At 46.9% G+C, this 22,775-nt stretch overlaps 1 protein-coding gene across 1 annotated transcript in view; it reads right to left on the bottom strand.

Moving 5' to 3' along the window:
* The window catches only part of HS6ST2 (heparan sulfate 6-O-sulfotransferase 2), a 134,631-nt gene extending 117,907 nt beyond the window's left edge, over positions 1 to 16,724 (bottom strand). The window contains exon 1 of the mRNA XM_074834697.1: positions 16,115 to 16,724. Within this exon, the coding sequence (XP_074690798.1) occupies positions 16,115 to 16,626 (512 nt within the window). The 5' untranslated portion in view covers positions 16,627 to 16,724. The remainder of the gene's footprint in view (positions 1 to 16,114) is intronic.
* Positions 16,725 to 22,775: the final 6,051 nt, after the last annotated feature.

Consider the following 22,775-nt stretch of genomic DNA (forward strand, 5'->3'; position numbering starts at 1 on the left):
CGTTCCTCCAGCATCAGCCTGTCCCCTCCAAATTGTTTTTGTATCTTGCTGTACAAAATGTCTTTTTCTTCTCTGGGAGGCTGGGTGAGCATCTCACAGGAACGATGACCAGATTTCACAATACATGGTTTTGAAGGTTGGTGTTAAATTTGACACTGTAGCTCCAAAGTAATTGTGACTAACCACTAAATCACCATGTGTAATGGATTCCTCCGAACATTTATAGCTAGCAGTTCCATTATGCTCTAATCTGGAAAACATCTAAACGACTCTCCACAAAAATTAGAGGGGAACATAAACGTCTTGATAAAAACAAGATTCCAGAGATACTCCACTTAACCACAGTGACTTCTATAATATAATGTCTAGTGCAGTAACATCCATTACAGTGCAGTCATTTGCTATTTGATTTTTAAACCCATGTTTCAAGACATCAATCTGGAGAGCATCAAGTCTACGTGAAAGGTGAAACAATCAAGAACAAACCTCTAGGACAGTGCTGGGAGCTGCAAGGAGGAGTAAGTGGTAGCAAGGGAACCGACCAGCACCAAGAGGCTGCCTGGCAGCTGTGGATGAAAACGGCCTCTCCCTGATGCCAAATGGTAAACTCAAAGTTGCCCTTGTGCTCCTGGATGCTCATCCCTGCACATCATTTGAATCAAAAACCTTCAGGCCATAATAAAACACTGCACTTTAAGAAGTGTCTGTCTGCCCTTGTTCAGCTTCATCCTCTTAAACCCGTGATTTCCAAAGTTTGAAGGTCTGGGGGTAACACAGCCCTGGCAGGAGAAGCACCACCTTAGAGATCCTGGCTGTCCTCTCTTGTCTAGAAAACAATGCCAGTTTGGTGGGGACACAAGAAGGCCTTTATGCAATCAAAACCCACAATAAAAATAATAAAATTAGTTAAGCACACAAGAAGCAAAAGAGGGAAGCATTACTGATTCATTCTATTTTCCTGGAAAAGCCTGAACTGTGGTTAAGTGGAGGACAAGCTGAAATTTTCCATTAGTGGAAGAAAAAAAGCTTGTTTAAAGAGAGAAGGGAAAAAAATCCCTCAGGTTAGTGTTCAAGTACAGCAACAATAAATTTTACAACAAAATCACTGCCAGGCAGATACTCACCCTGCTCCCAGCCCAAGGAGCAGCGGAGCTTGTAAAAAGACTGCTCTTGTTTAACACAAAAACCATGTAGAAAATAAAAATCAGTAAGAGAATCCCAATCTTCAAACAGGGAAAGGAACAGACAGCCTTCTGACATTCATCCCAGTAATTATTCCTCCAATCTTCCTGCCTGGGGGGGCGCAGGAGGAGGAAAAGCAGGCAGTAAGGGAAGAGCTGGCTGGGCTGTGTGCACCACGGGATGCGACTGCTGTAGGTGACCCTGAAGAGCCCGACTGCGCTTGCAGCCTAGAGTGATCTTAACTTACTCTGGGCCAGGGACACAGGCGTCAGTCTAGACCAGGGACTTAAAACCACTTCACCACCACACCTTCCTGAGCTATACAGTGCACTCCTACACCACAACCAAGAATCAAAGCCAAACGATGCAATAAGTGACTGCAGCACATTCCAGCCCTGGTACCTGCATTAAAGTGAAGGTTTTTGCTTTTGTTCTTAACAGAAAGGGAAGTTTCATCTCAGTGGCTCAAGCAAAGATGAAAAACAACTTGTAAAATAAAAGGATATTGTCCACAAGAGCTAAAATCCCTGTGTTCTGCTCCCCACTTCTCCAAACATCCCAAATTGACTCCCACCAGCTAGCACACTGCAGATTTTAGGATCACTTACACTAGCACAGGTCATGCTCTTCAGCGTCTATAAATCCTACCATAACCCACTTCCAAAAGAAAGTGCATCTCTCAAGTCCTGTAACAGAGCCCAACACAAATTCCCACAAATGCAAGAAAGCAATGACTTCTGGCAGCCCAGAACTGCAATTGCCGCCTTTACATCGCATCCCAGATGCCCGCCTTCCCTTTCCATAGAAAATTAAGTCAGTCCTCTGCCATAACTGAAGCGATTAGCCACACTGTAAAAAACGCAGCCCTAGACAGGCAAGCCATCTGCAAATGCTCCTGTGTCCAATGACTTCTACTTGCCCTGGGTTTGCAGGGAGGAGATGAGCTGTCCACCCCAAAGCTGTCCTCAATAAGGAAACAGGTTTTAGGTAAGCTGAACATGCAGAGGTAAAAGTCACAGGAAAGCAGTTTGGTAATGCCTGCTGCCAAAAAATAGCAACTTGTTTCACAGACTGTTTTCGTTTCTCTCAATGATCAGATTTCAGCTTGAGTATCCATCATCACAAGATGCCACATCTCCGGTTTAACCAACCTACCTCCATTATAAGGAACAGGTACAAGTACTGGGATTCCAATATGTAGTGTGAGACATAAATATCCTTAAAAAGATCTTTTAATTACAGGAGTAAAGAGACCAGATTTTCACTTATCTTAATAGAACATTATATAAGACATTAAATGTTCCTACCGTAAGGGAAAAAATAAAATACAATACTGTACTTCATACCTATACCTGTTCCGTGAATACACAGGCTCATTGCAGGAAGCAATTCACCTTCATCACTTCAGGTGATCCATAAGGAAAAGCAGACGCAAAACTGTCCTGCTAATTCCAGGAACATAACATAACATGACAGGAAAAACAAACCCAATCCTTTAGACAAGAAACAAGAGAGCCTTAGATTCCTAAAAAAAGCCTATATCTGCAGTTTCCAAAGTACAGTTAATTTACAACATTTAATACACAAGTTGTCATCAGCCTTAAACCTCAATTTCCAGACCTCAGCTGTACCTGGGAGACCAGCAGGATGGGTTGAGCACACGGTCAAATCCTCCAGCACGACTGCTGAGCCACCACAGCTGAGGCAGAGAATCTGCTTATATATTTTACAAATAACCGGATCCTGCCATAATCCAGGCTCTGAGAAATTTTTATCTCGCCATGAGCTCAGCTATTCTTAAGTCCTTTCCGTGTTTTTTGCCTCTGTAGTGCCTGATACACTGACCGATTTTATACAAGGGATTGGCTGATGGGGAGGTCCGGATTCAGGTCGGATGGGGCTGGCCTTTTGGGTATGCTCTCCCAGATGATGGTGGAAAAGAGGTCTAAAACTTCTCTTTTGTCCTACACCCTCAAACCAAACCTGTGCAGGAAAGGCATCTAATTCCTACAGCCTTCTCCTGCAGAGGCCTGGCTTTTATGCAGAGTCTGAAACAGCTGCTGCTTTTGGTTCTCCAGGTCCCCAACCCCGATATACTAGCCAGGACAGGCACCATCACATGGATGCATCAACTTACCCAAGCTGCTCTCCAGGTCTTTGGGTCCTGTAACACGGAATCTCAATTTTCCCTTGTCTCAGCAAGTCTCTAGACCCTACACCCTCTACTTATCTTGGTGCACACGCAGCAGCAGCACTGACCAGTTCCAAGATGTAGGAAAAGGAGAATTATAGCAGGGAAAGCTGGCATCCCAAACGAGAGCAATGACACACGAAATCCCAACTCTGCAGAGCAGGAAACTTCACTACTCCCGGAGCAACAAAAGGTGCTCACGCCATTAGACAGACCCCTGTTCTGCAAAGCACTTAGCAATATATTTAAACACTTCAAGTATATGCTTAAGCAATATATTTAAGTACTTTTGTTCACACAATAAAGTTCAGGCTTGACAAGATATAGTTTGTGTGCATCTTAAACCTAATGATGCACAACCTCCTTCCGATCCCTTTTCCAGAAATATTAGCACTATTCTCAGTTATGTGCCTTCAGTTAAATGTCCCAATAAATAAAAAAATATTTAGAGCAAATTTTTCCAAAAGGTGTACTGCACCAAACCTTAGGTCCAGCCATGCTTGCAGACAAGGATAGTTATTCACATACTTTTCTCCTTGAAGGCAACAGAAGAGCTCAGTAACCCAAACACAGGGCAGTGCTTATGCATCTCCAATACAACATTTTCTGCTGACTGTGTTTCTAATAACATTGAAATTTCTTCTTGCTTGTGGTAGCATGTTGAATATGCCACAAAACACTGAGTGATAAGACAGCTTGCAGAACTATTACCCAGTCAAAATTCATCCCTAGCCATTGCCCTCTTCTTCAACTGTTCTGCATCACTGCTAGCAAGCTGCCATCTCCAAACTCCAGCAGGTATTATCAGCTGAACCTCAGCACTACCCCATAAATTTAACTCAGTGAGGAAGTTGCCTCTATCCCTAAAAATTCTGGGAGCACTCATATTCCAACCCAGAATGCTGCCGACATCCAAAATGCAACTAGCAGCATAGAAAGTGAGCAAGCAGAAGGCTGGCTCATCTCAGGAGGAGCAGCTGCAGGTGCAACTACTCTTTTCATTTGTTTTCTGCCTCTCCTCTAGAAATGGGATGAAAAAAGGCATTTATAATTCTACTTTGCAAAATGTATCAGTTTTATTCAAGAACATGGGCTCACCTGGGGTCTGACCTGTTTCAGAAGCAGGACTAGTTTAAACGGCTATAAAGGATCATTTTGCAAACTGTGTTCAAGAGATACAAGGAACTGACTACAGCTTTTCTTAGGTCTACCACTGCCTTCTGCCAGTCTAGTCCTCTCCACCCTGAGCAGGTGCAGCCTTAACAGTCACCCACTGCAACCAGACAAAGCAGAGCAGCAACGTTTTCATTCCTACCAACTTTGGTCAGTACATCTGATGATAGATACCCAATGTCTCCTACTTAGGAGAGCAGGTCCTAGCTTCTCTATGAGCCAGAACACCGGGCTCACAGACATACCTTCAGCACATGCTTAGACCATACTTTATGACAACTGTACCAGACCTTCTGATCTTCCCATGTTGTTCCTTCCAAAGAGTGAAGTCAGAGATGGCTTTACCCATGAAACAGGTGAAAACTAGATCGTGCAAGAGCTCTGACGTGAAAGCACCAAGCGGTGTGACCACGCACCAGCAGCTATGTGGTCAGGGAGCTTTCTTCTTCCATTATTGGGAAGAGAATGAACACCACAGCCCCCACAGGCCACCAGCATGGGGCAGGGTACACGGCAGGCTGGAGTCACCTGTCAGTACAGTACACTGGGCTTATATTTAAAAAAATTCAGCTTCCCTGAATTCTAACTAAACACTTAAAAATATTTCCAGTGCCTCTACTTAAGATTAGTCATGTATAGGTAGCAGAGCTACTAAATGCAGTCAGGTCAGGAAATCCAACATCCTTTATGCTACGTACACACAGAAAGATAACCTGACACAAAGAGCTGAATTACCTAGACAAGGCAGAAGCTGAGAGGAAGAGGACGGGCAGGATGATGGACATGGAACCCATCCCAGGTGTAAAGTCCCAGCTTCTCAATTCCCACTTGCATGTTTAGCCACCACTTTTCTCCCACACAGAACACAGCCAAGACGACAGACACTAGCAGCAACCCACCACCGGAAAGCCAAACAACTGACCTTTAAGTCAGCTCTATTTGAAAGCCAAAATGCTACTCCACATTTTATTGACCTAAAGTTATTGGAAATCACCAAAACCAAAAAAAAATCCTATTGAAATTTCAGCTAAAGCTGCACAGTTAGGAAAACAGAAAATGTAACGGGGAGATCATGCCAACACAAAAGCTTTTTCTCTTACCAGTGACTGACTTGCAACACACAAGAATTAAAGGAGTTAAAGCCTAATTTATGCCATTTATGTTTTTGCAAGTCACTCGGCTCTCATCAGGCAGACACATCCTGTTGCGTCTGACATTTCCTTGAGCACTTTTGTCTTATTTCTCTGTGCTACCACTGTACTGATTAGATCCAACACCCCCACAGAAAAACAAACAGCTCTGTGAAAGGCAGAAGCCATGTAGCCATCTTCTTCCCCATCTACAGTTGGTGACATCAGTTCCAGGAGGAACCAAGTCTGCTATTCTTCTGGGAGCATCACACGGACAGATGCTTCCACCCACATCCAGCCCCATTAAAGTCCTCCACGTGCAATGAGTACCATGGGAGGACAACTCCCATAGCATCTTCCCTATCAAGATGAATTAGATGATGCCAAAACAACAGAGAAAGTTAGTACCTGGTAGGTTTTGCTCAAGCAGGACACAAGCACATTCCCAGTAACTTTCTTTGAATCAGGAAGGAAAAAAAAAAAACAACCCAACCTCAGAATGGCTTGGGATTGCTCCAGGGAATAGCTTTCCCACAGGCAAAAGGAAATGCTCTCCCCTCAGTTACCCTGAAAAAGTAACTCTGAAAAGCAGTTTCTCTGGCTTTGACCAAGGAAACATTGTTTTTTCTTAATAGAGGGGTTAAAACAGTTGCTTTATTCTAAACACAAGGAAGCTTGGAGAAAATAATCAGTTGCAGAGTGCTTTACTCACTTGATTTGGGTGTTTACTGAAGGATCCCACAGTTCAAACAGCAGTCTGAATGAGCAGATTCCCACTGCTGGGAGCCTTGCAGTATTTTAATTTACCCAACACAAAATGGAGTAAAGGAAGAATCGATCTTCCAGCTATTTGGACCTCTAAGAGCATCAAAACTTCACAGTCCTTTTGATTATGGGAAATTAGGAGCATTTGCTACAAGGATCTCATGAAAGGCATAGTCTTCTTCATGCTTTTATGGAAATGTGCAAAATCGTTTAATGCTGCAAGATTATCTCCCTCATAGCTGCATATATTTAGTTATATCACATCAAAAGTTTGGCTCCTTCAGAGTTGGATAAGCAGCTGAGAACCAAGAAGTAACATGATTTGAGACTCAGCCCTAATGGATCTTATGACTTATAGGTCTCTAAAGACTAATGATTTTTTCCAAGACTAAATAAATGGAGATTTCACTCAAAGCTGTATATAAGTAATATCTTAAATGGATTCTGTCTCTAAAAGCATGAACGGCTGAGGAAGAAGGCTAGAGTCAGGGAAAAGGGAAAAAAAGTTGGTTCTAACTGCCACTCATTCAAAACCATTATCTTGTTATACATATATATACACACACTACCCACTCAGGGATACCTAAGTGGATGGACACGGCAACAATGAGTTAAGTGTTTACCAATAGACTCTTTATTTCAACAAAACACACCCCACTGGATGTTAAACACAGGTCCCACCCAATGAAAACATATTGAAGGAATTATACATTCACTGTTTACATCAGCAATATGAACTTAAAGACAAAAAAAATAGATTGCTTTGGCTTCTTAGTCTCACATTAGCAAATGCAATTATCTTTCATTAATTTTACAGAGTGTTCACAGTAGAAATTAAATCATTTCTTCATGTCTGTTTAAGAAAAACTTTACTGTGTTAATTATTCATAAATACCAAAGTCTGCTACTTATTACTCATCACAAATGTGATTCATTTCAATAACGCCTGAATAATTTGGTGCTACCCTATTAGTCCCAGAACACACTGTACAATTGCCAGCATCAGCAAATCAATCACAAACAATAATCCACACTTGCTCTCTGGTACCAGCTGCCAAGGAAGAAGAGGAGGAGGGAGGAGGAAGGCAGGAGCAGCACTGCCTCCCCACCCCAGTTACCGCTCTGCCTTCGTCCTCCCATACAAAAACACCATTCCGCATCTCCTGTCCTGGTCAGCTTTGTTTCTATCCAAGATGCTGCAAACTGACAGGCGCTGCCCCAAACTGGGAGCAGGGAACTGGGCTCCCGAGGGATGAAGGCAGCTGCTGGGGATGCTCCATCGCTTTGCTTCCCTGCAGGTTTACATCTGGGCAGGCAGCTGCCCAGCAATGGGAATTAGCCGATTGAGAAGGGGAGGGGAAATTAATCCTCACAAGTATGTAAGAAGCCTACAAGGGTAATTCCAAAAAAGGCTGAGAGTCCGGAGGGCTGCTCGGCCACAGTAATCCCTGCAGGGCGAAACAAAGCTGCAGAAATGGCATCTGGGCTAAGTGGTTAAATAAGGAATTACCCAGAGTTTTGCATCCTGGCCACCAGCTACCCAGCAAGGACAGAGCTAGCCCAACACTGTGACTGCACGGCAGACTGGACACTGCGGGCAGGGGAAGAGGGGACTGAAAAGTTACTACAGCAATAAAATATCCTCGAATCTGCAGGAGTTACAGACTTCTGTACTGTTTCCTCAGTCATTTCAAAAAACAAACCTGGCCACATCAAGAAAACTTCTTACAGTTGCACCAAATTACAAGTACTTCTTTTCCACATAATAAATTCAACAAATCATCAGGACCTTGGACATAATTCTCTCCTCCTTACCCTCCGTGAGTGCTCACAGGGGTCAGACAGGGCACAGACACCCCCTCGCCAGGTCCCAGCCACGGTGGGCTCCAGCCCCACCATCCTGCCCTCAGCACAGCTCCCAGAGGCATCCTGAACCCGGCGGCACTTCCCAAGACCCACATCCCCTCCGAAAGATCTATTCCCACATCCCATTTTCAGCTACATATTAATTATTTTGCTTTCTAGCAAGTTACGTGAACTAATTTAGGCTGATGCCGTACAGAAACGCTGCCTTTATTATTACAGTTGTGGAGAAAGTAAATTAATGCAAAGGATTGCACACAGAGGCCTAATCCATTTGAGGTAAATCAATGCATTGCACATTTAAATTGCTCTGCTTTCCTTCAGAAAAGTACATTGAAGTGATTCATTACGCACTGAACTGTTCACAAGAAACAGACCAATTCTCTTAGGCATGCCAGTGCATCTCTGCTAGTTAAATTTAAAAAGCAATCAAATCTACTAATAAGTCCTTTTTGCCGACATTTACATCAGTAGAGAACATGATTCCTGGCAATTCAGATTAAATAAATGAGGGACAAATTAATCTCAGTTAATACACCTCGGAACTGATGTTCAACTTGTTAAACTTAAAAATATGTCTTTTAATAAAAATAACCTATTGGTGATGGCTGACTTTCAAGTGCCTTTGATAACCTTTATTAAAGGTTATAAAGTTATGAAGAGGGATCACAAGGCACAATCTGCATCTATTTTAACACAGTCAAAGCATCTATTTATAGCTTCATTTTAATATTTATAAATTCACAGAAAAAATTAACAGAAAGGCATCCTTTCAAGAAAAAGTAATCATGTCTTAGTACAACAGCACCATGTCCCAGTGTTCATATTCCCACTCTCTTCTTTAGGGAGGACCAACCCAGCTAACAAATGGAATAAACAGTACAAGGAATAACACCCGTGCCTTGTTTCTTGCTCTATTGCAATCACTGGGATTTATTTTTGCGACAATTAATGTCTTCTCTCTACCCAGAAAAAAATTCTCCAGATTTAAAAATAAAAGGAAGTAGGAAACACATACTTTTCAATAAAAGTCAATTTGCACTTTATTAAAGACTTAGAAAACTGAAAAGACCTAATATGGAAAATTATTTTTTTTAATCCCTTTAAGAAGTCCAACACTATCTGCAAAACTAGTGATATCAATTTAGAGAGCTTTACAAGTCCAATACTCCAAACTTAAAAAACCACAATCTTCACTTTATAATGAAGACTTTGAAGGTTAGGCCCTATAACAGGATTAGGTGAAAGAACCACTTGTATTTATGAAAATAATCCCCTGCCCTTCCCCCCAAAGCCTCTTTTTTACTCTGCAGGCTGGCCCACTGCTTCCAACACCCCAAAACCAGACCCAGCTGAGGTCTCACCAGGTGCTAGGGCAGGGAAATTCAGCTGCCACACACACAGATTTGCAGGTGGCGAGGTAATATTCACCACACATCTCATCCTGCAGCCGCAGCAGCCACCACACCGAAATGAGCAGGGTCATTAGGAAATCCCGCTGATAAATGAAGCGGCACGGAGCCGCTCGGGCCTGGCGGCATCTCTGCAAATGCTCCGTTACTTTTTTTTTCCGCTTTATAATTGTTGCAGAGTTTTTCTCAGGGAGTTTCAGCGATGCATACTTCAAGGGCAGGCAGGCACCCTCCCGGTGCTCTGGCCAGGACCCAAGTTACAGCAGGTCACCCCATCTGCTTGCTCACAGCCTCCAGCTCAGCCATGCTGGTCCCCTTCTCTCCCCAAGCAGCCCCCCTCAGTCAGGCTTCACCCCCAAAGCAGCAGCATGGGGTGACCCCATCCTTTGAAATGGTGTCTGCTCCACCAGCATCCAGAGGTTTTAAACTGTCCACCTTTTGCGAAGCCTTTATTATCCATACCAAGCCTTGAGGCACTGTGGGATCTACAGCATCTCTCCTGCCTATAAGGGGCTTCGTGACAAATTATGGGGCTTAACTATTCCCCAAATTCCACCACTACAGGTGAAACAATGGAGCTCATCCCCTTGCACAGCTATATATCACCTTTGCTGTTTCAATAGCACCTGTTGAGTAGGCCTCTCCCTAAGAAGCAAAGTCCCCAAGTGATTTTTCTCTCCCTGGCAGCATTACATGATTTTTTTTTTCCCCCCTCCACACAGAAGCAGCTTACTGGGAAAACCCCCGCACAGGGCCTAGTCTGCTCCAGGAGGATCCGAGCTCAAGTCAGGGCTGATGGCAACACTTGCTGCACCACCTTCTTCCCCGGGCTCTGCCAGCGGTCTGGCTTGCAAGGAGTCAGGCACACTGCAGTGGATGTGATGGGTTTGCCCTGGCTGGACACCAGGTGCCCACCAAGCTGCTCTATCCCTCCCCTCCTCAGCAGAACAGGGGGGAGAAAATAAGACGGAAAGGAAAACTTTGTGGGTCAAGATAAAAGCAGTTTAATAGAGCAAAAGCAAAGGCTGTGCACAGGAAGCAAAGGGAAACAAAATATTTACTATCTACTTCCCATCAGCAGATGATATCCTGCCACTCCTGGGAAGTAGGGCTTCAGTAAATGTAGCGGTTGCTCCGGAAGACAAATGTTGTAGTAACAAATGCCCCCCACCCCTTTCTCTTAGTTTTTATTGCTGAGCAGACATCATATGGTACGGAACACCCCTTTGGTCAGTTGGGTCAGTTGTCCTGGCTATGTCCCCTCCCAAGATCTTTCCCATCCTCAACCTACCAGGGGAGGAGGGAGAAACATTGCAGAAACAGCCTTGATATTGTGCAAGCATTGCTCAGGAGTAGCCAAAACACAGGTGTGTTATTAACACCTTTCTAGCGACCAATACAAAGCACAGAACTATAAGGGCTGCTGTGGGGAAAACTAACTCCATTTCAACCAGACCCAATACAGCGGAGTACAGAGCAGATGAAATTTGCAGATGCAAATCCCACCACATTTTCAAAAGCATGAGGATTAACCTGTTCAGCCAACAGAGCTACACACAGTAAACACTTCCAATTTGCTTGGAAGTGTTTTAATGCATCTTTTCTTTAGATTTTCATAAGACTTAACTTGGAAGAGTTTAACTAACATGTAGGGACAAGACAAGAACACCCATGTATTGCCAGGAGCTTCTGTCCCACATCACAACAACGTGGTGCCAGCATCAGGCCTCCCAAATGCCAGCAGGCACCATCCCTGGTCCTGGTCCAACAGGCTTGTACCAGCAGCATAAAATTTCTTCGAATCTCAGACTTTCTGGCTCCAGAGGCAGTTCTGCAAGCTCATTCTCCTCTTAACAGAGAGCCTCTCTTTCCTTTAACATTAGCTGGGAGGGGCACCAAATACAGCCCGACCTTTACCCAAAGCCACGTCTTTCACCCAACGAGGGTACGAAGCCATGACACCACTTAAGAATGTAGGTATCTGTATTTGCTCCCATGTCTCATTACATTTTCCAGTCTAACCCCAAGGCCTTTTGTTTCTTGCAATGGTGCCATTGGATTTATTGCTATAGACAAGTTCAGTAGATACTTCCCATAATAATTAGCCAGAGAAGAGCGAAATCTCAGTTCTGTGATGCTCTCACACACAGTTACTTTGGATGCTGCCTCCGTTCCGTGTGCCAAAAGCTTTGAGGCTTCCACAATCAATCAAGTGACCCAAGTCAGTCACTCATGACTAGGAAAAGGCACATTTCTCCTTTCTCACCACTGATGCCAAGCAGCAGAGACAACCCCCTCCTTTCTGCCACCATCAGCCCATTCCACCAACCTCCCAAGCAGCAAATCCAGAGCACTCAAATCAACTGTGCCGGCACCTTCCCCTTCCCTCTCCTGAGATTTCTGGATGCCGCAGTGGTGAGTGGCACTGGTGGAACAGGAGACAAGCAGGAAAGGGGGCACACGCAACATGTGCCCCAACAAAACACAAGGAGGAAAAAAAAAAATCCCTCTCCCCACACCCAGAGATTCATGTTCTTCTAGGGGAAAGAAGAGGAAGATCCATTTAGCTACTTGCTTCATATTAAGGAGCACAGGCCACCACTGCAAAGCAACACAAGTTTTGGGAGCCTATGTGCTCATAGGCAGGGAAGCACCATTGTGTTAAATCCAAAACAAAAAAATATCACAACAGCCACCCTGAGTAATTCTACTGCTCCAGTGCAGGAATCTGCCCTTCAATCCTCCAATTCCCAAAGAAAATAGGCAGACTAGTGATGGGATTATGGGCAGAGGCTGGAGGATGAACGCTGCAGGCAACAAGGTTCTTCATGGGCACACCGTCCAGCTTGATCCCATCAGATCGTATCATGGTGACACTCTGTACCTAGCGCTGAGCATCAGGAGGTCCAGGACAGGGCATCCTCCAGACTAACAAAGGCTCAAATTTTAAACAAAAGGCACCTACAGAACAGCCCAGCTAACCAGCAATCTGACAAGCAGACTCCCCATGCCCCACAGGGTAAACCTCTGTGCAAAGTAACCACACACAAGTGCAAGCTAAAAAGTTTGCTGGAACAATGACCACTCATTTGGCTATTCCCAGACAAGGCAACACAGCCCAAAGACAGTAGCTACAGATTGCATTATGCAGTTGCCAAGCAGTTCAAATCACTCTTATAGCAGGTCTTAATTTATAATCACCTCAATTACAAAATGCAGGAATTCCCACCCTTGTCAAGCCAAGCTTCACTTCAGGAAATTGTCCTCTGTTCCTGACAGAATCCTGCTCCTTGCCCTGATAATGCTCCCCAAATGGGCCTGCACTCCTCCAAATCGCTCCCCCCCCCTCAGGATTTGCACATCAGAGCTGTGCTGTTCCTTCCCTCCCCATCAACAGTAACTCAGCACACACCACCCAGGACAGGTCAGGCCTCCCCCTAAAAACCCCAGTGCAGGCTGGCCCCACTCAGAGCCAGCAAGGCTCCTCCACTCAGACACCCCCATCCCACACCTACTGCTGCTCTGAAAGCAGCTATTATCTGTCCAGAAAGTGCCTAGATTAGCGTCTGTTACTGGCACAAGGAATAGGTGCTAATTAACTAGTTGTCAGCTGAATGCTGCTAAATTGAGAACACAAAATTAAAGACAAGGTATTAGAAGGGGCAGGAAGACTTGAAGGGACTATTGTTCATTTAAGAACTTCTTCTTTTCCTGTATTTTTAAACATTTAGAAGTTGCAGTCCAAATAATTGCTTGTCAAGACATTATTTGGGAGAATAACTGTAGCTATTAAGCAAGCTGTGTAATTAGGTTATTAAAAATATAACATTTTTTTGAAGCCTTTGAGAGGAGCCCTAACACAAAATCACCAGAGTTTCATTTTCCTCCCTCTCCCCGGCTTCAATCCCAAGTCACAAGTCCTAGCAACCTCTCAGAAGCTGGCTATGATGACATGCGCCGTTGGACAAGGAGCCATCGCTCTGAACTCCTAGGCAGGGACACACAACGCTTCTGTTCTGAGTCAGAAAAACATGTTTAGTAATCTAACAGGCAAAAAACCCCAAAACCACAAAGCCATAAGCTACAAACAAACACTCAGCTCTCCAAGCCTGGTGTTCCCTTCTGCCTAAGGTGGTGGGTTCAGGACAGGGAGTCTCCCATTTTTCCAGAGGGTATAACTAAGCCGGAGCACAGAAGAACCCATCTGGGGAAAGGAAGGGAATCCCTGCCCCACAGCTACAACTCTGCAGGCCAGACCCATCTCTGAGGGAAGAGAAAGAAAGATCACTGGAAGCTGTTCAGCAAAAGAGAGCACACGTTATGCAATTTCCATTTCTGCTGACAAACAACATATTTATAGGACAGGTAAAATAAACTACATAGCCTGCAAGGCTCAGCAGTCTGAAACCAGGAAGCTAATAGACCCAGAGGGCAAGGAATTGGTTCCTGATGTTTGCAAATGGAATGTCACAAAAATGAGACAATTAAATTTTAAAGCAGTAGGGAAAACAAAAGAGCAGGAATCACAATAGCCAAGTCTCATAAAGAGCTGCTTCTTGGGTACAAGAAGATAATGACACTAACCATTTTTCTACTAGATGGCAGTGTAGTGTCACACTATATAAAAGGAATTCTAGAAAGAAATTGCTTTCTGTTTCAAGTGAATCTGTGCTTAGACTTGACTTCAGATAGCATGATATATAACAGTACCCTCATTGTAAGGGAACCTGTCATTAGTCTAATAGTGCAATAGGAGTGATACTGTCCTGGTTTTGGCTGGAATAAAGCTAATTCTCTTCCTAGTAGCTGGTCTAGTGCTGTGTTTTGGATTTAGGACAAGAATAACATTGATAACACATGGATGTTTTAGTTGTTGCTAAGCAGTGTTTATACTAAGTCAAGGACTTTTCAGCTTCTCCTACTGCCCTGCCAGCGGAGGCTGGGAGGGGACACGGCCAGGACAGCTGACCCAAACGAGCCAAAGGGGTATTCCATACCATATGACGTCATGCCCAGTATATAAACTGGGGGAGTTGGCCAGGGGGCACCACGGCTCAGGGATTGGCTGGGCATCGGTCAGTGGGTGGTGAGCAATTGTATTATGCATCACTTGTATATGTTGTTATTATCATCCTCCTTTCCTTTTCTGTCCTATTAAACTGTCTTTATCTCAACCCACGAGTTTTCTTTTTTTTTTTTTTCCCATTCTCTCCCCTATCCCACTGGGGGTGGGAAGCGAGCGACCGGCTGTGTGGTGCTTAATTGCCGGCTGGGGTTAAACCACGACAGATACCCTAGCTTCTAATTTCCCAGTGAAGCAATGTGAAGAGACACTAAAACCCTGAGCTGTTCTGCTACACCATACAGCCGCATGCACAGCCACGGACAAGCTACTCGGTCTGTTACAACTGAAGGTAGGCTGTAATCAAACAGCTCCAGGAGCAGAGGAAGCAGGTCCTCACTGCTCGGGAGATACCAGCTGGGCTTTTGAAAGGCAGAGGCATCTTTTAGGCAACCCCCTAGCTATAGTCAGGCGAGGTTAGCAACTTCAAAGGAAAGTGCAGGGATAAAGACAGCAGTGTCACTAAAATTTAAAATGCAAGCACACAAGAAACAAGGTTAGGGCTGAAGGACAATGCAAATATTTACAGGTAATTCAGCCACAGGAGTAACCTTTACTTTGCAAGGCCGCCATCTGCATAAGCTAAACTTCAGATGTAACAAGACACAGCGGCTCACGAACACTCCCAAAACCAACATTAATTCCTGGCGTACACAGGAGCTACCGCACGTGTACCTGGGGAGCTCAGTACAACGAGGCGATTCGCCAGAGACGGAAAATCTCTGGCGGAAGACTGGAGGCACCTGAAGGAACCCCCGCTCCTGTGCCAGCCGTGGAAGAGCGCCCCGGGGGGTCCCCGCGCCCCGGGGCCGCCAGGCCTGTTCGTGTATCACCCTGCCGCCAAGCACCGGGCTCTGTAACTCCCGGGCTTTCCCCGCCAGCAGTGACAATCTCGACAGCCTGCGGGACATCATTTAAAACACTTCACTCGCAGCAGAGCGGGGGTCAGGTTTTGTTTGTTCCGCAGAGCTCCAGGCACGCTGCACCCACCCGGCAGCCCCGGGCCGGTTTGGCTCCCGGAGCCCTCGCTGCACCCTGGTTCGCAGCCTGCTCCGTGCCGGGGTGCTCGTACCGACCGAGCTCACAACTCGCCCCCCCCCCAACGCAGCAGCACACCCGCCACGACTGCGCCCTGACGGGTCCATCGCCCATCCCGCCGCCCGGCCACCACCACAAGCCGGGGAAGAGATGGGGGTCCACGGGAAGCACCCCCCCCACACACACACACACACACCCTCCTTGGGGAAGGCCCGGGGCCCCCGCCCGGCCTCCTCACCTGGAGGGCCGGAGCCGCACCTCCTTCTTGCTGTCCACCACGGAGGGGACGCAGTTGGTGAGCTCGGTCCAGTCGGCGTGCAGCCCGCAGCTCCAGCCGGTGGAGAAGCGGGAGAAGAGCCAGGTCTCCCGCTTGCCGGGCCGGTGGCAGGTGCACTTCTTCTGCCCGGCGCGGCACTCGCAGGGCTGCTCCAGCTGGATGTTGCGGACCAGGTGCCGGCCGAAGGTGGTGCCGCCCGTCTTCTGGATGTGCAGGAAGACGATCAGGTCGTCCCCCTTGATGTTGAAGTCCACCCGCCGCAGCAAGTCGCCGGCAGAGAAATTGAAACGGGGAACGAAACGCGCCGGCGTCTCGTCCTCCGCCCGGTACGGGTCGGCGGCGGCGGCGGGGCTGAGGGCGCGGAGCCGCAGGAGCTGGCACTCGGTGCCCGGGCAGACGTACTGCAGCACTATCACGGCGAAGAGGAAGAGCATCACCAGCGCCAGAAGCACCTTGTGGGACCGGTCCTCCATCGTCGCCGGGAGCGCCGCGCATCGCCGCCGCTCACAGCCGCCGCCGCCGCAGCCGCCGCCGCCGCGGGGGGCCGCCCCGGCCGCGCTCCGCCGCCATCGCCCCGCCGCCGCCGCCGCCGGCCCTTCCCAGCAGCCCCCGCGCCGCCTCCCCTCAGCGCGCCCCCGCCCCGCCCCCGCCCGGGCCACGCCCCCTCATCGGGCCACGCCCCCCCCCTCCCGCCGGGACCGCCCCCTCCGTGGCCTCCGCGCCCGCGCAGCGCCCCGCACGTGCCCGCGCTCCCCGCGCCGGGAGCGCCACCGGGAGGGGGGCCGGGCAGCTCCGCGCAGCTCCGCGCAGCTCCGCGCTCCGGCTGCGGGGCGCGCGGTGCCGAGCCGCGCTCCGGCCGTGGCCGGGCACTGTGCACGCCGTGCTCTGAGCATGGCCTGGTAGCGGGGCGCAGCGGTGTGCTCAGCGCTCCCGCCGCCGTGCCGGACTGCGCGACGGGCTGGAGACTACCGCGGTCCTGAGCAGCCCCTGCGTGGCCCTCCAGCCATTCCCACCCCCTCTGAGCTCCTCTCGGCCAGGGCGGAGGCTGCTGTTCCAGCAGGGCACGTCGGACAGGTTGACAGCGGCCCATCCGTCGTGCCACCGTCCATCACGTCCGTCGTGCCACCATCCGTCACGTCCGTCGTGCCACCGTGCAGCCCGTCCATCTCGCGCCTCCATCGCACGCCCCACTGTGCGCTGAGCTGTGCTTCTCCACACCACACACGCACCCCCAGGGTTTGGCAGGGGGGTGAGCGCACGGCTGTTTTTCTTGATGCCCCAAGTGGTTTCAGTTGATTCGGGTAGCAAATACATGCGCTATCTCTGTCAGCGTATTTTGAAACCCCTCTGCACAATGAGAGTGTTCTGTAAATAAAACAATAATAACAAGGACTCTGTGGGTTTATCTCTGATTAAAGTCCTTTCTATATTTATATGCAAATTACGATCAGCCCTCCAGCTCCTGGCGTGTTGTCAGTAAGGCCTAGGAGATGGGAGCACACAGGTGTTTGCCCGGCCATGAGCGTGGCTGCAAAGCTGCTGTTCACCGTGGGCCATTCTGCAGGGCCACCTACCCGCCACAAATGCCTGGCAGGGCCAGGGAGCACGGCACAGCCAGTGAGCCTGGGGTTTTTTCTTTCCCTCTTGGGTGCTGCTGATGTTGGGGCAATTAATGTCTGGGAGAACTGTAGCCTTGCAAGTGACTTAGAAAAAGCAAATAAAAAATGAGGCTTCTGGCTAAAGGAGGTTTTCACCCCATCCCAGTGTCTTTCTGTCCTTCCAATGAAAAGCATCAGGGGCAGGACCCGGGGTTTGGCCACCCCCAGTTTAACTTAACTGGTGGGCTCAGCTGCAGATGTTACACAGAGGTGCTGCATCTTGCAATGCTCCTTCCCTCTCACTAACCCATGATTTCGGGTAGGGCTGAAAATGTCCAAGCTTCTCCTTCCCCTTCCGAGCAGGCGGAGGGAGCAGTCCTCCCCACCGCAGCGCCTCAGCTTTCCCTCCCTTGTTGCTTGTGATGCCTCTGTTTCTCTGCCTGGCCAATCAGCCAAGACTTGAATTTTCTAATATGCACAGCAGACAGTAAAGAAAATAATTTGAAAACACTCTCCCAGACCTTTATCCATCATAAAAAAAAAAAAAAAAAAAAAAAAAAGCCTGTCTCCTTTCTCCTCCTCTCACAGCAATTCACTTTAAGTAATTTTACCAGGTACATGTGGTGTTTGGAGGGGATGTCTTTATGGTTTTCATCCTTGAGTAACCTATCCTGTCTTTCCTATTTTTTTGCAGTTGTCTCTAATATTTTGAAAACATGTACACTCACAATAATAGGCAATTTTATCACAAAGATTCTAGGCATGAGAACTACTGAGTTAATTTGCTTCTGTTTATATCTGTATCTCCAAAATGAATGGATTGCACCATTTAATGAAAATGCTGTGTTCTGAAATTCAAGCCTTAAAATTATAAAGATGTTTCTGTGCTTTATATCCATCACTCTCTCACAGTCGTTTATATAAAAAAAAATACGTTTGCCTCCAGCTTTATTTATTTTACATTATGAAATAACAAAGATGTGTGCTGGATTAAAACTGATCCTGAATGCTAATACATGAGAATTAAAAGGGGAGAATAATGATGGCCTAATGTCTACACTAAATTAATATATACTATAAAAGATATGATGCATACTGGGTTGGTGTTCCCAGCAGAGCCATTATTTTGGAATGGGCTAAACAAACAATGATCATCCTTTCACTGATGAGTGATGGTCTCCAGTCTGCTGCCTTCTCACCCACAGTATGTAAATGATGCTCCCTAGCTTTGATCCAGGGACACAAAACATTTGCTTAGGCACTAAAGAAATGAAAATCACCCCGAATGAGATAAAAGTAGGACAGAACAGAGCTGTTAAGGTTTTACAGCGTGGGCAAGTTTCAGTGGCTGGCGTGGCAGCTGGTTTAAGTTAAGAGGTCAAGCAAAAATACTGAGCGCCTAGTAACGCCAGCAGAAAAAAAATCTCTGCCTTCCTCCTGGCACGAGACCTCAAACACATGGTCCTTATTCCCACTGTCCACACACCACCCTTCTCCTCTGCTGACACAGGGGAATCCCCCCACCTCTGTGTGTGCGTGCATGGCCGTGCCCAGACGAGCACATGGGTATGGCCACTGCTCCTCTTCTCTCCCACCTACAAGCATTCTCTCCCGCTGGCTGGTCCCTTCTGCCCTCCCACCTCATCAGCAGCTGCCCCCCCAGCACAGTCTCCCCCAGCACCTCCAGTGCCAGCCCGTTCCTGCTGCTGTGGATGCGACAGCAGGATCAAGCTGAGCTGGTGCAGGATCTCATCTTGGACTGACCTCCCTTATTTACCCACGGAAACATTCAGAAAGACAGGGGTTTGTGTGCAAAGGCACCACGTATTTGCCCAGAGACAGATCAATACAACACCTCATGCCTCAAGCCCTAAATTGATTTTTGCAGCTTTAGGAAACTATTGTTAGCTCTTTGTGCGGGACTGATCATCACATCCCTGTGTATTTTCTGAAGACCTTTGTTTCCACAGCATCTGAATTTCACCTCTGCATTTGGCTGGCAAATGGTGACTGCTTGGCCCTAACAGAAAGAAAACAGTCAACTTTGAGGTAAGGGGGCTGTCGGTGTAAAACTGAGCTTTATTAGGCATTAACACTTCCAGCTTATTGGAATAACCGAAGTTTCATGTCAGTTCAACCAGAGCAGCTCCCAGCATCCGCTGCTCTGCACAGGTACAGGCAGGGGTGCAGGCAGCTGTGAACCCCCTGGGCAGAGAGGCAGGATTGGGCTGGGGTAACCCCGACTGCTGGGGCAGCCCCGATTGCTGGGACACCAGCAGCTGCTGGGAGGATGAGGTCTTTTTCAAATTAGAGGGGAAACCATATTTGCACAATAGCACAATTAGAATAACTTGATTAAAAGAAATGCAAACGAGCCATTAACTTTGCTTTGCTAAATCTCCTTGTAATGTGATTCTTCTTACAGTACCTGTGCAGGAAAGGGGAGCAGATAAATGAAATAACTACAGAAAAGCCTCCTGTGTCATGAAAATGGCATATTTATTAAAATAACAAACACAACCATCACCAGCCCACTGCTGCAGCTTTCTTTTAACGTCTGGAATTGTCTCTCTCCACTGGAGTGACTGATGGCTAAACAGATTTGCAACCAAGGCATTCAAAACCTCTCTTCCCATTGTGGGTCCTCAAAGCAGATGCTCCAGCCTTGCCCTCCACTGCCCCAGAAGGACCTCTTCCCCCACCACTTCCATAAGACCTCAGCAAACTCAGTACTTTGATGGTTTTACTTCTCTGTCAAGACTGGGTGAAACTGGATTACAGAGTCAAAAGGTATCACTGGGGCAGCATGAACACACCACCCTGTTCCTTGAGTAAACAGGACTTGGAACGAGTGGAAAAGCACAGAGCAATGAGATGGTCATTGAATGGTAGGAGAAGCAGGGCCAAGAGCAGGGAAACAGCCAGCAAAGGACCAAAGAAATGCTGTGGTGGGAGAGGCACAAAAGCTTTGCTAGCACCTAACAGAATAAGGCCCTTATCTAGAAAAAGGGTATGCAAATGAGCAAAGGCATGGAGCAGCAGGGTGATGAGTAAAACTAATTAGAAAATGAGGCTTGATTATTCATGGACTTGACATATCAGAGAACAGCTAATCAAAGGAATAATGCAAGTTTGCATATTCTTTGTAATGTGGGCATCAAAGCCTTGCTTCTTGTCACTATGGCATCACCGCTGCTCATTCCTAAAACCAAGCACACTTGATTCAAGCGAGTGTAACATCTCGCTCTGGATCTCATGATGGGGCTTGGAGAGCCTGAGATGTCCAAAAGCACCTCTGCTTTTCCAGCTATTGAACTGATCTAGCAGTTATCTCTACTTATAGATCTTGCCTTCCTGGATACCAACGTTGCCCAAAGCTCTTTGGGTATGTGGGAAACCGGGCAGCATTTAAAAGCTTGAGACAAAGACCTGGAAATGCAAAGGACTCACCTTGCAAGATAATTGCAAGAGATTGCAAGATAATCCCTTAAGGTTTCATTTTGCTGCTGACTGATCGCTAAATAAACTTTGCAGAAATCACGCATGGAAAGACAGACTTGGTGGGAGGGATTCGCACAGTATTTGCTGGGTTCAGGAAGCATTCAGAAGTACCTCCTTCCCAAACACGGCATCAGAAACCATCCATCCAGACTGTTCGTTGCAGCAAGTCTTGGATTTTCACCATCAGTTGGAGCCAGACAAAAGGCAAGCTAGCTTTCAAGTTACAAGGTACCAGCAGTATTTCCATTTCACACATAGATCTCGGTCCTGTGAAAGGTTTTATTGGAGGACCTGATGTAGAGCTGGCATCTGGACATGTACTCTGGGCAACAGTCAGAGAGTGAATAAATGATACTGTCCCATCACCACTGATTCTTATCCCAGCATGAAATTGGCTGAGAAACTGCTGAAACGTCAAATTCTCTTTTGATGAGGACAGCCTGGGACAAGTCCAGGGAACGGGATCCATGGGGATGAAAGGGCTCTTTCAAGTATGCCTCTGAATCAGTGGGAAAAGTGAGATGTTGGGACTGCTCCTGCCACTGTTTGCTTGTCTGAATAATTACAGTGATGGGTATATTAATACCATCTGGCATTAGAGCCAAAGAGCAACCAGGCATTGAAAGAGGTTACTGGCAAGGTGTGCAAAGCACCCTTTTTGAGGTGCTTATGGGCAGATTAGTAGGAATTAGAAAGGGTGTGAGCCAGTGAAGCGCAGGGCTGCAGGCCATATGGTCCAAGGGACATTTTGTGCATCATTCCAAGATGAGATCGGGGCTGGTCTGCAATGGCAGCCTGGCAGATCACTGCTCCTTCCCAATGCCCCCTTGTTTTAATCTCACTGTGTCCTTGCATCCCAGCACAGGGCTGCAAGGGAACAAACTGGGAATTACAAACCATCAGGCTCCCTCCAGCTCTTGTATAATACAAACCTGGTGGATCTGACCTACTTTAGAACAAAACCTGCAGCATTTGCCCAATTAAGGTAGGTATGAGACTAACTCAGATAATGTAGTTAGTGGTCTTCAGCAGTCGTTTCACACCGGAGAGAAAGGCTGTAAAAGACTTGTACAAATATTTGTTGCATATTCCTCAAACCAAGGGGGTAATAATTTCACATGGCCCTGAAAGGAACAGTGGGAAAAGGCACAATATTTCTTAATGCTATCTCAACAGGTAGTCCTGTGTGGTGTAAATACAGTGGGATTTGGTCCAAAGGCATTCAAAAAATCTGAAATGTGTATGAAATCTGCCCTTCACAGTGAAATTATTCCAGTTTAATTACACTGGTTTTGAAATAGATTTAAACTGGTACCACCCTTTTTCCTGGACACCCTTCTATCCTAGAGTAGCTAATATCGATTTAACTTAATTTGGTATCATTCTGTGTACAGACTGTACCTCAGATGCTGTATAAATATTTGCTTATTGAAATTGATGCTGAATTCGGGTGACATGGTCTTGTGGGATTAACCTGTGTGAGAAAGGATCAGATAGGGGAGCAAAATTGCAGGAAGAGGTCT

This window comes from Strix aluco, chromosome 10 (assembly GCF_031877795.1).
Source record: "Strix aluco isolate bStrAlu1 chromosome 10, bStrAlu1.hap1, whole genome shotgun sequence".
In the NCBI taxonomy this organism is placed as follows: domain Eukaryota; kingdom Metazoa; phylum Chordata; class Aves; order Strigiformes; family Strigidae; genus Strix; species Strix aluco.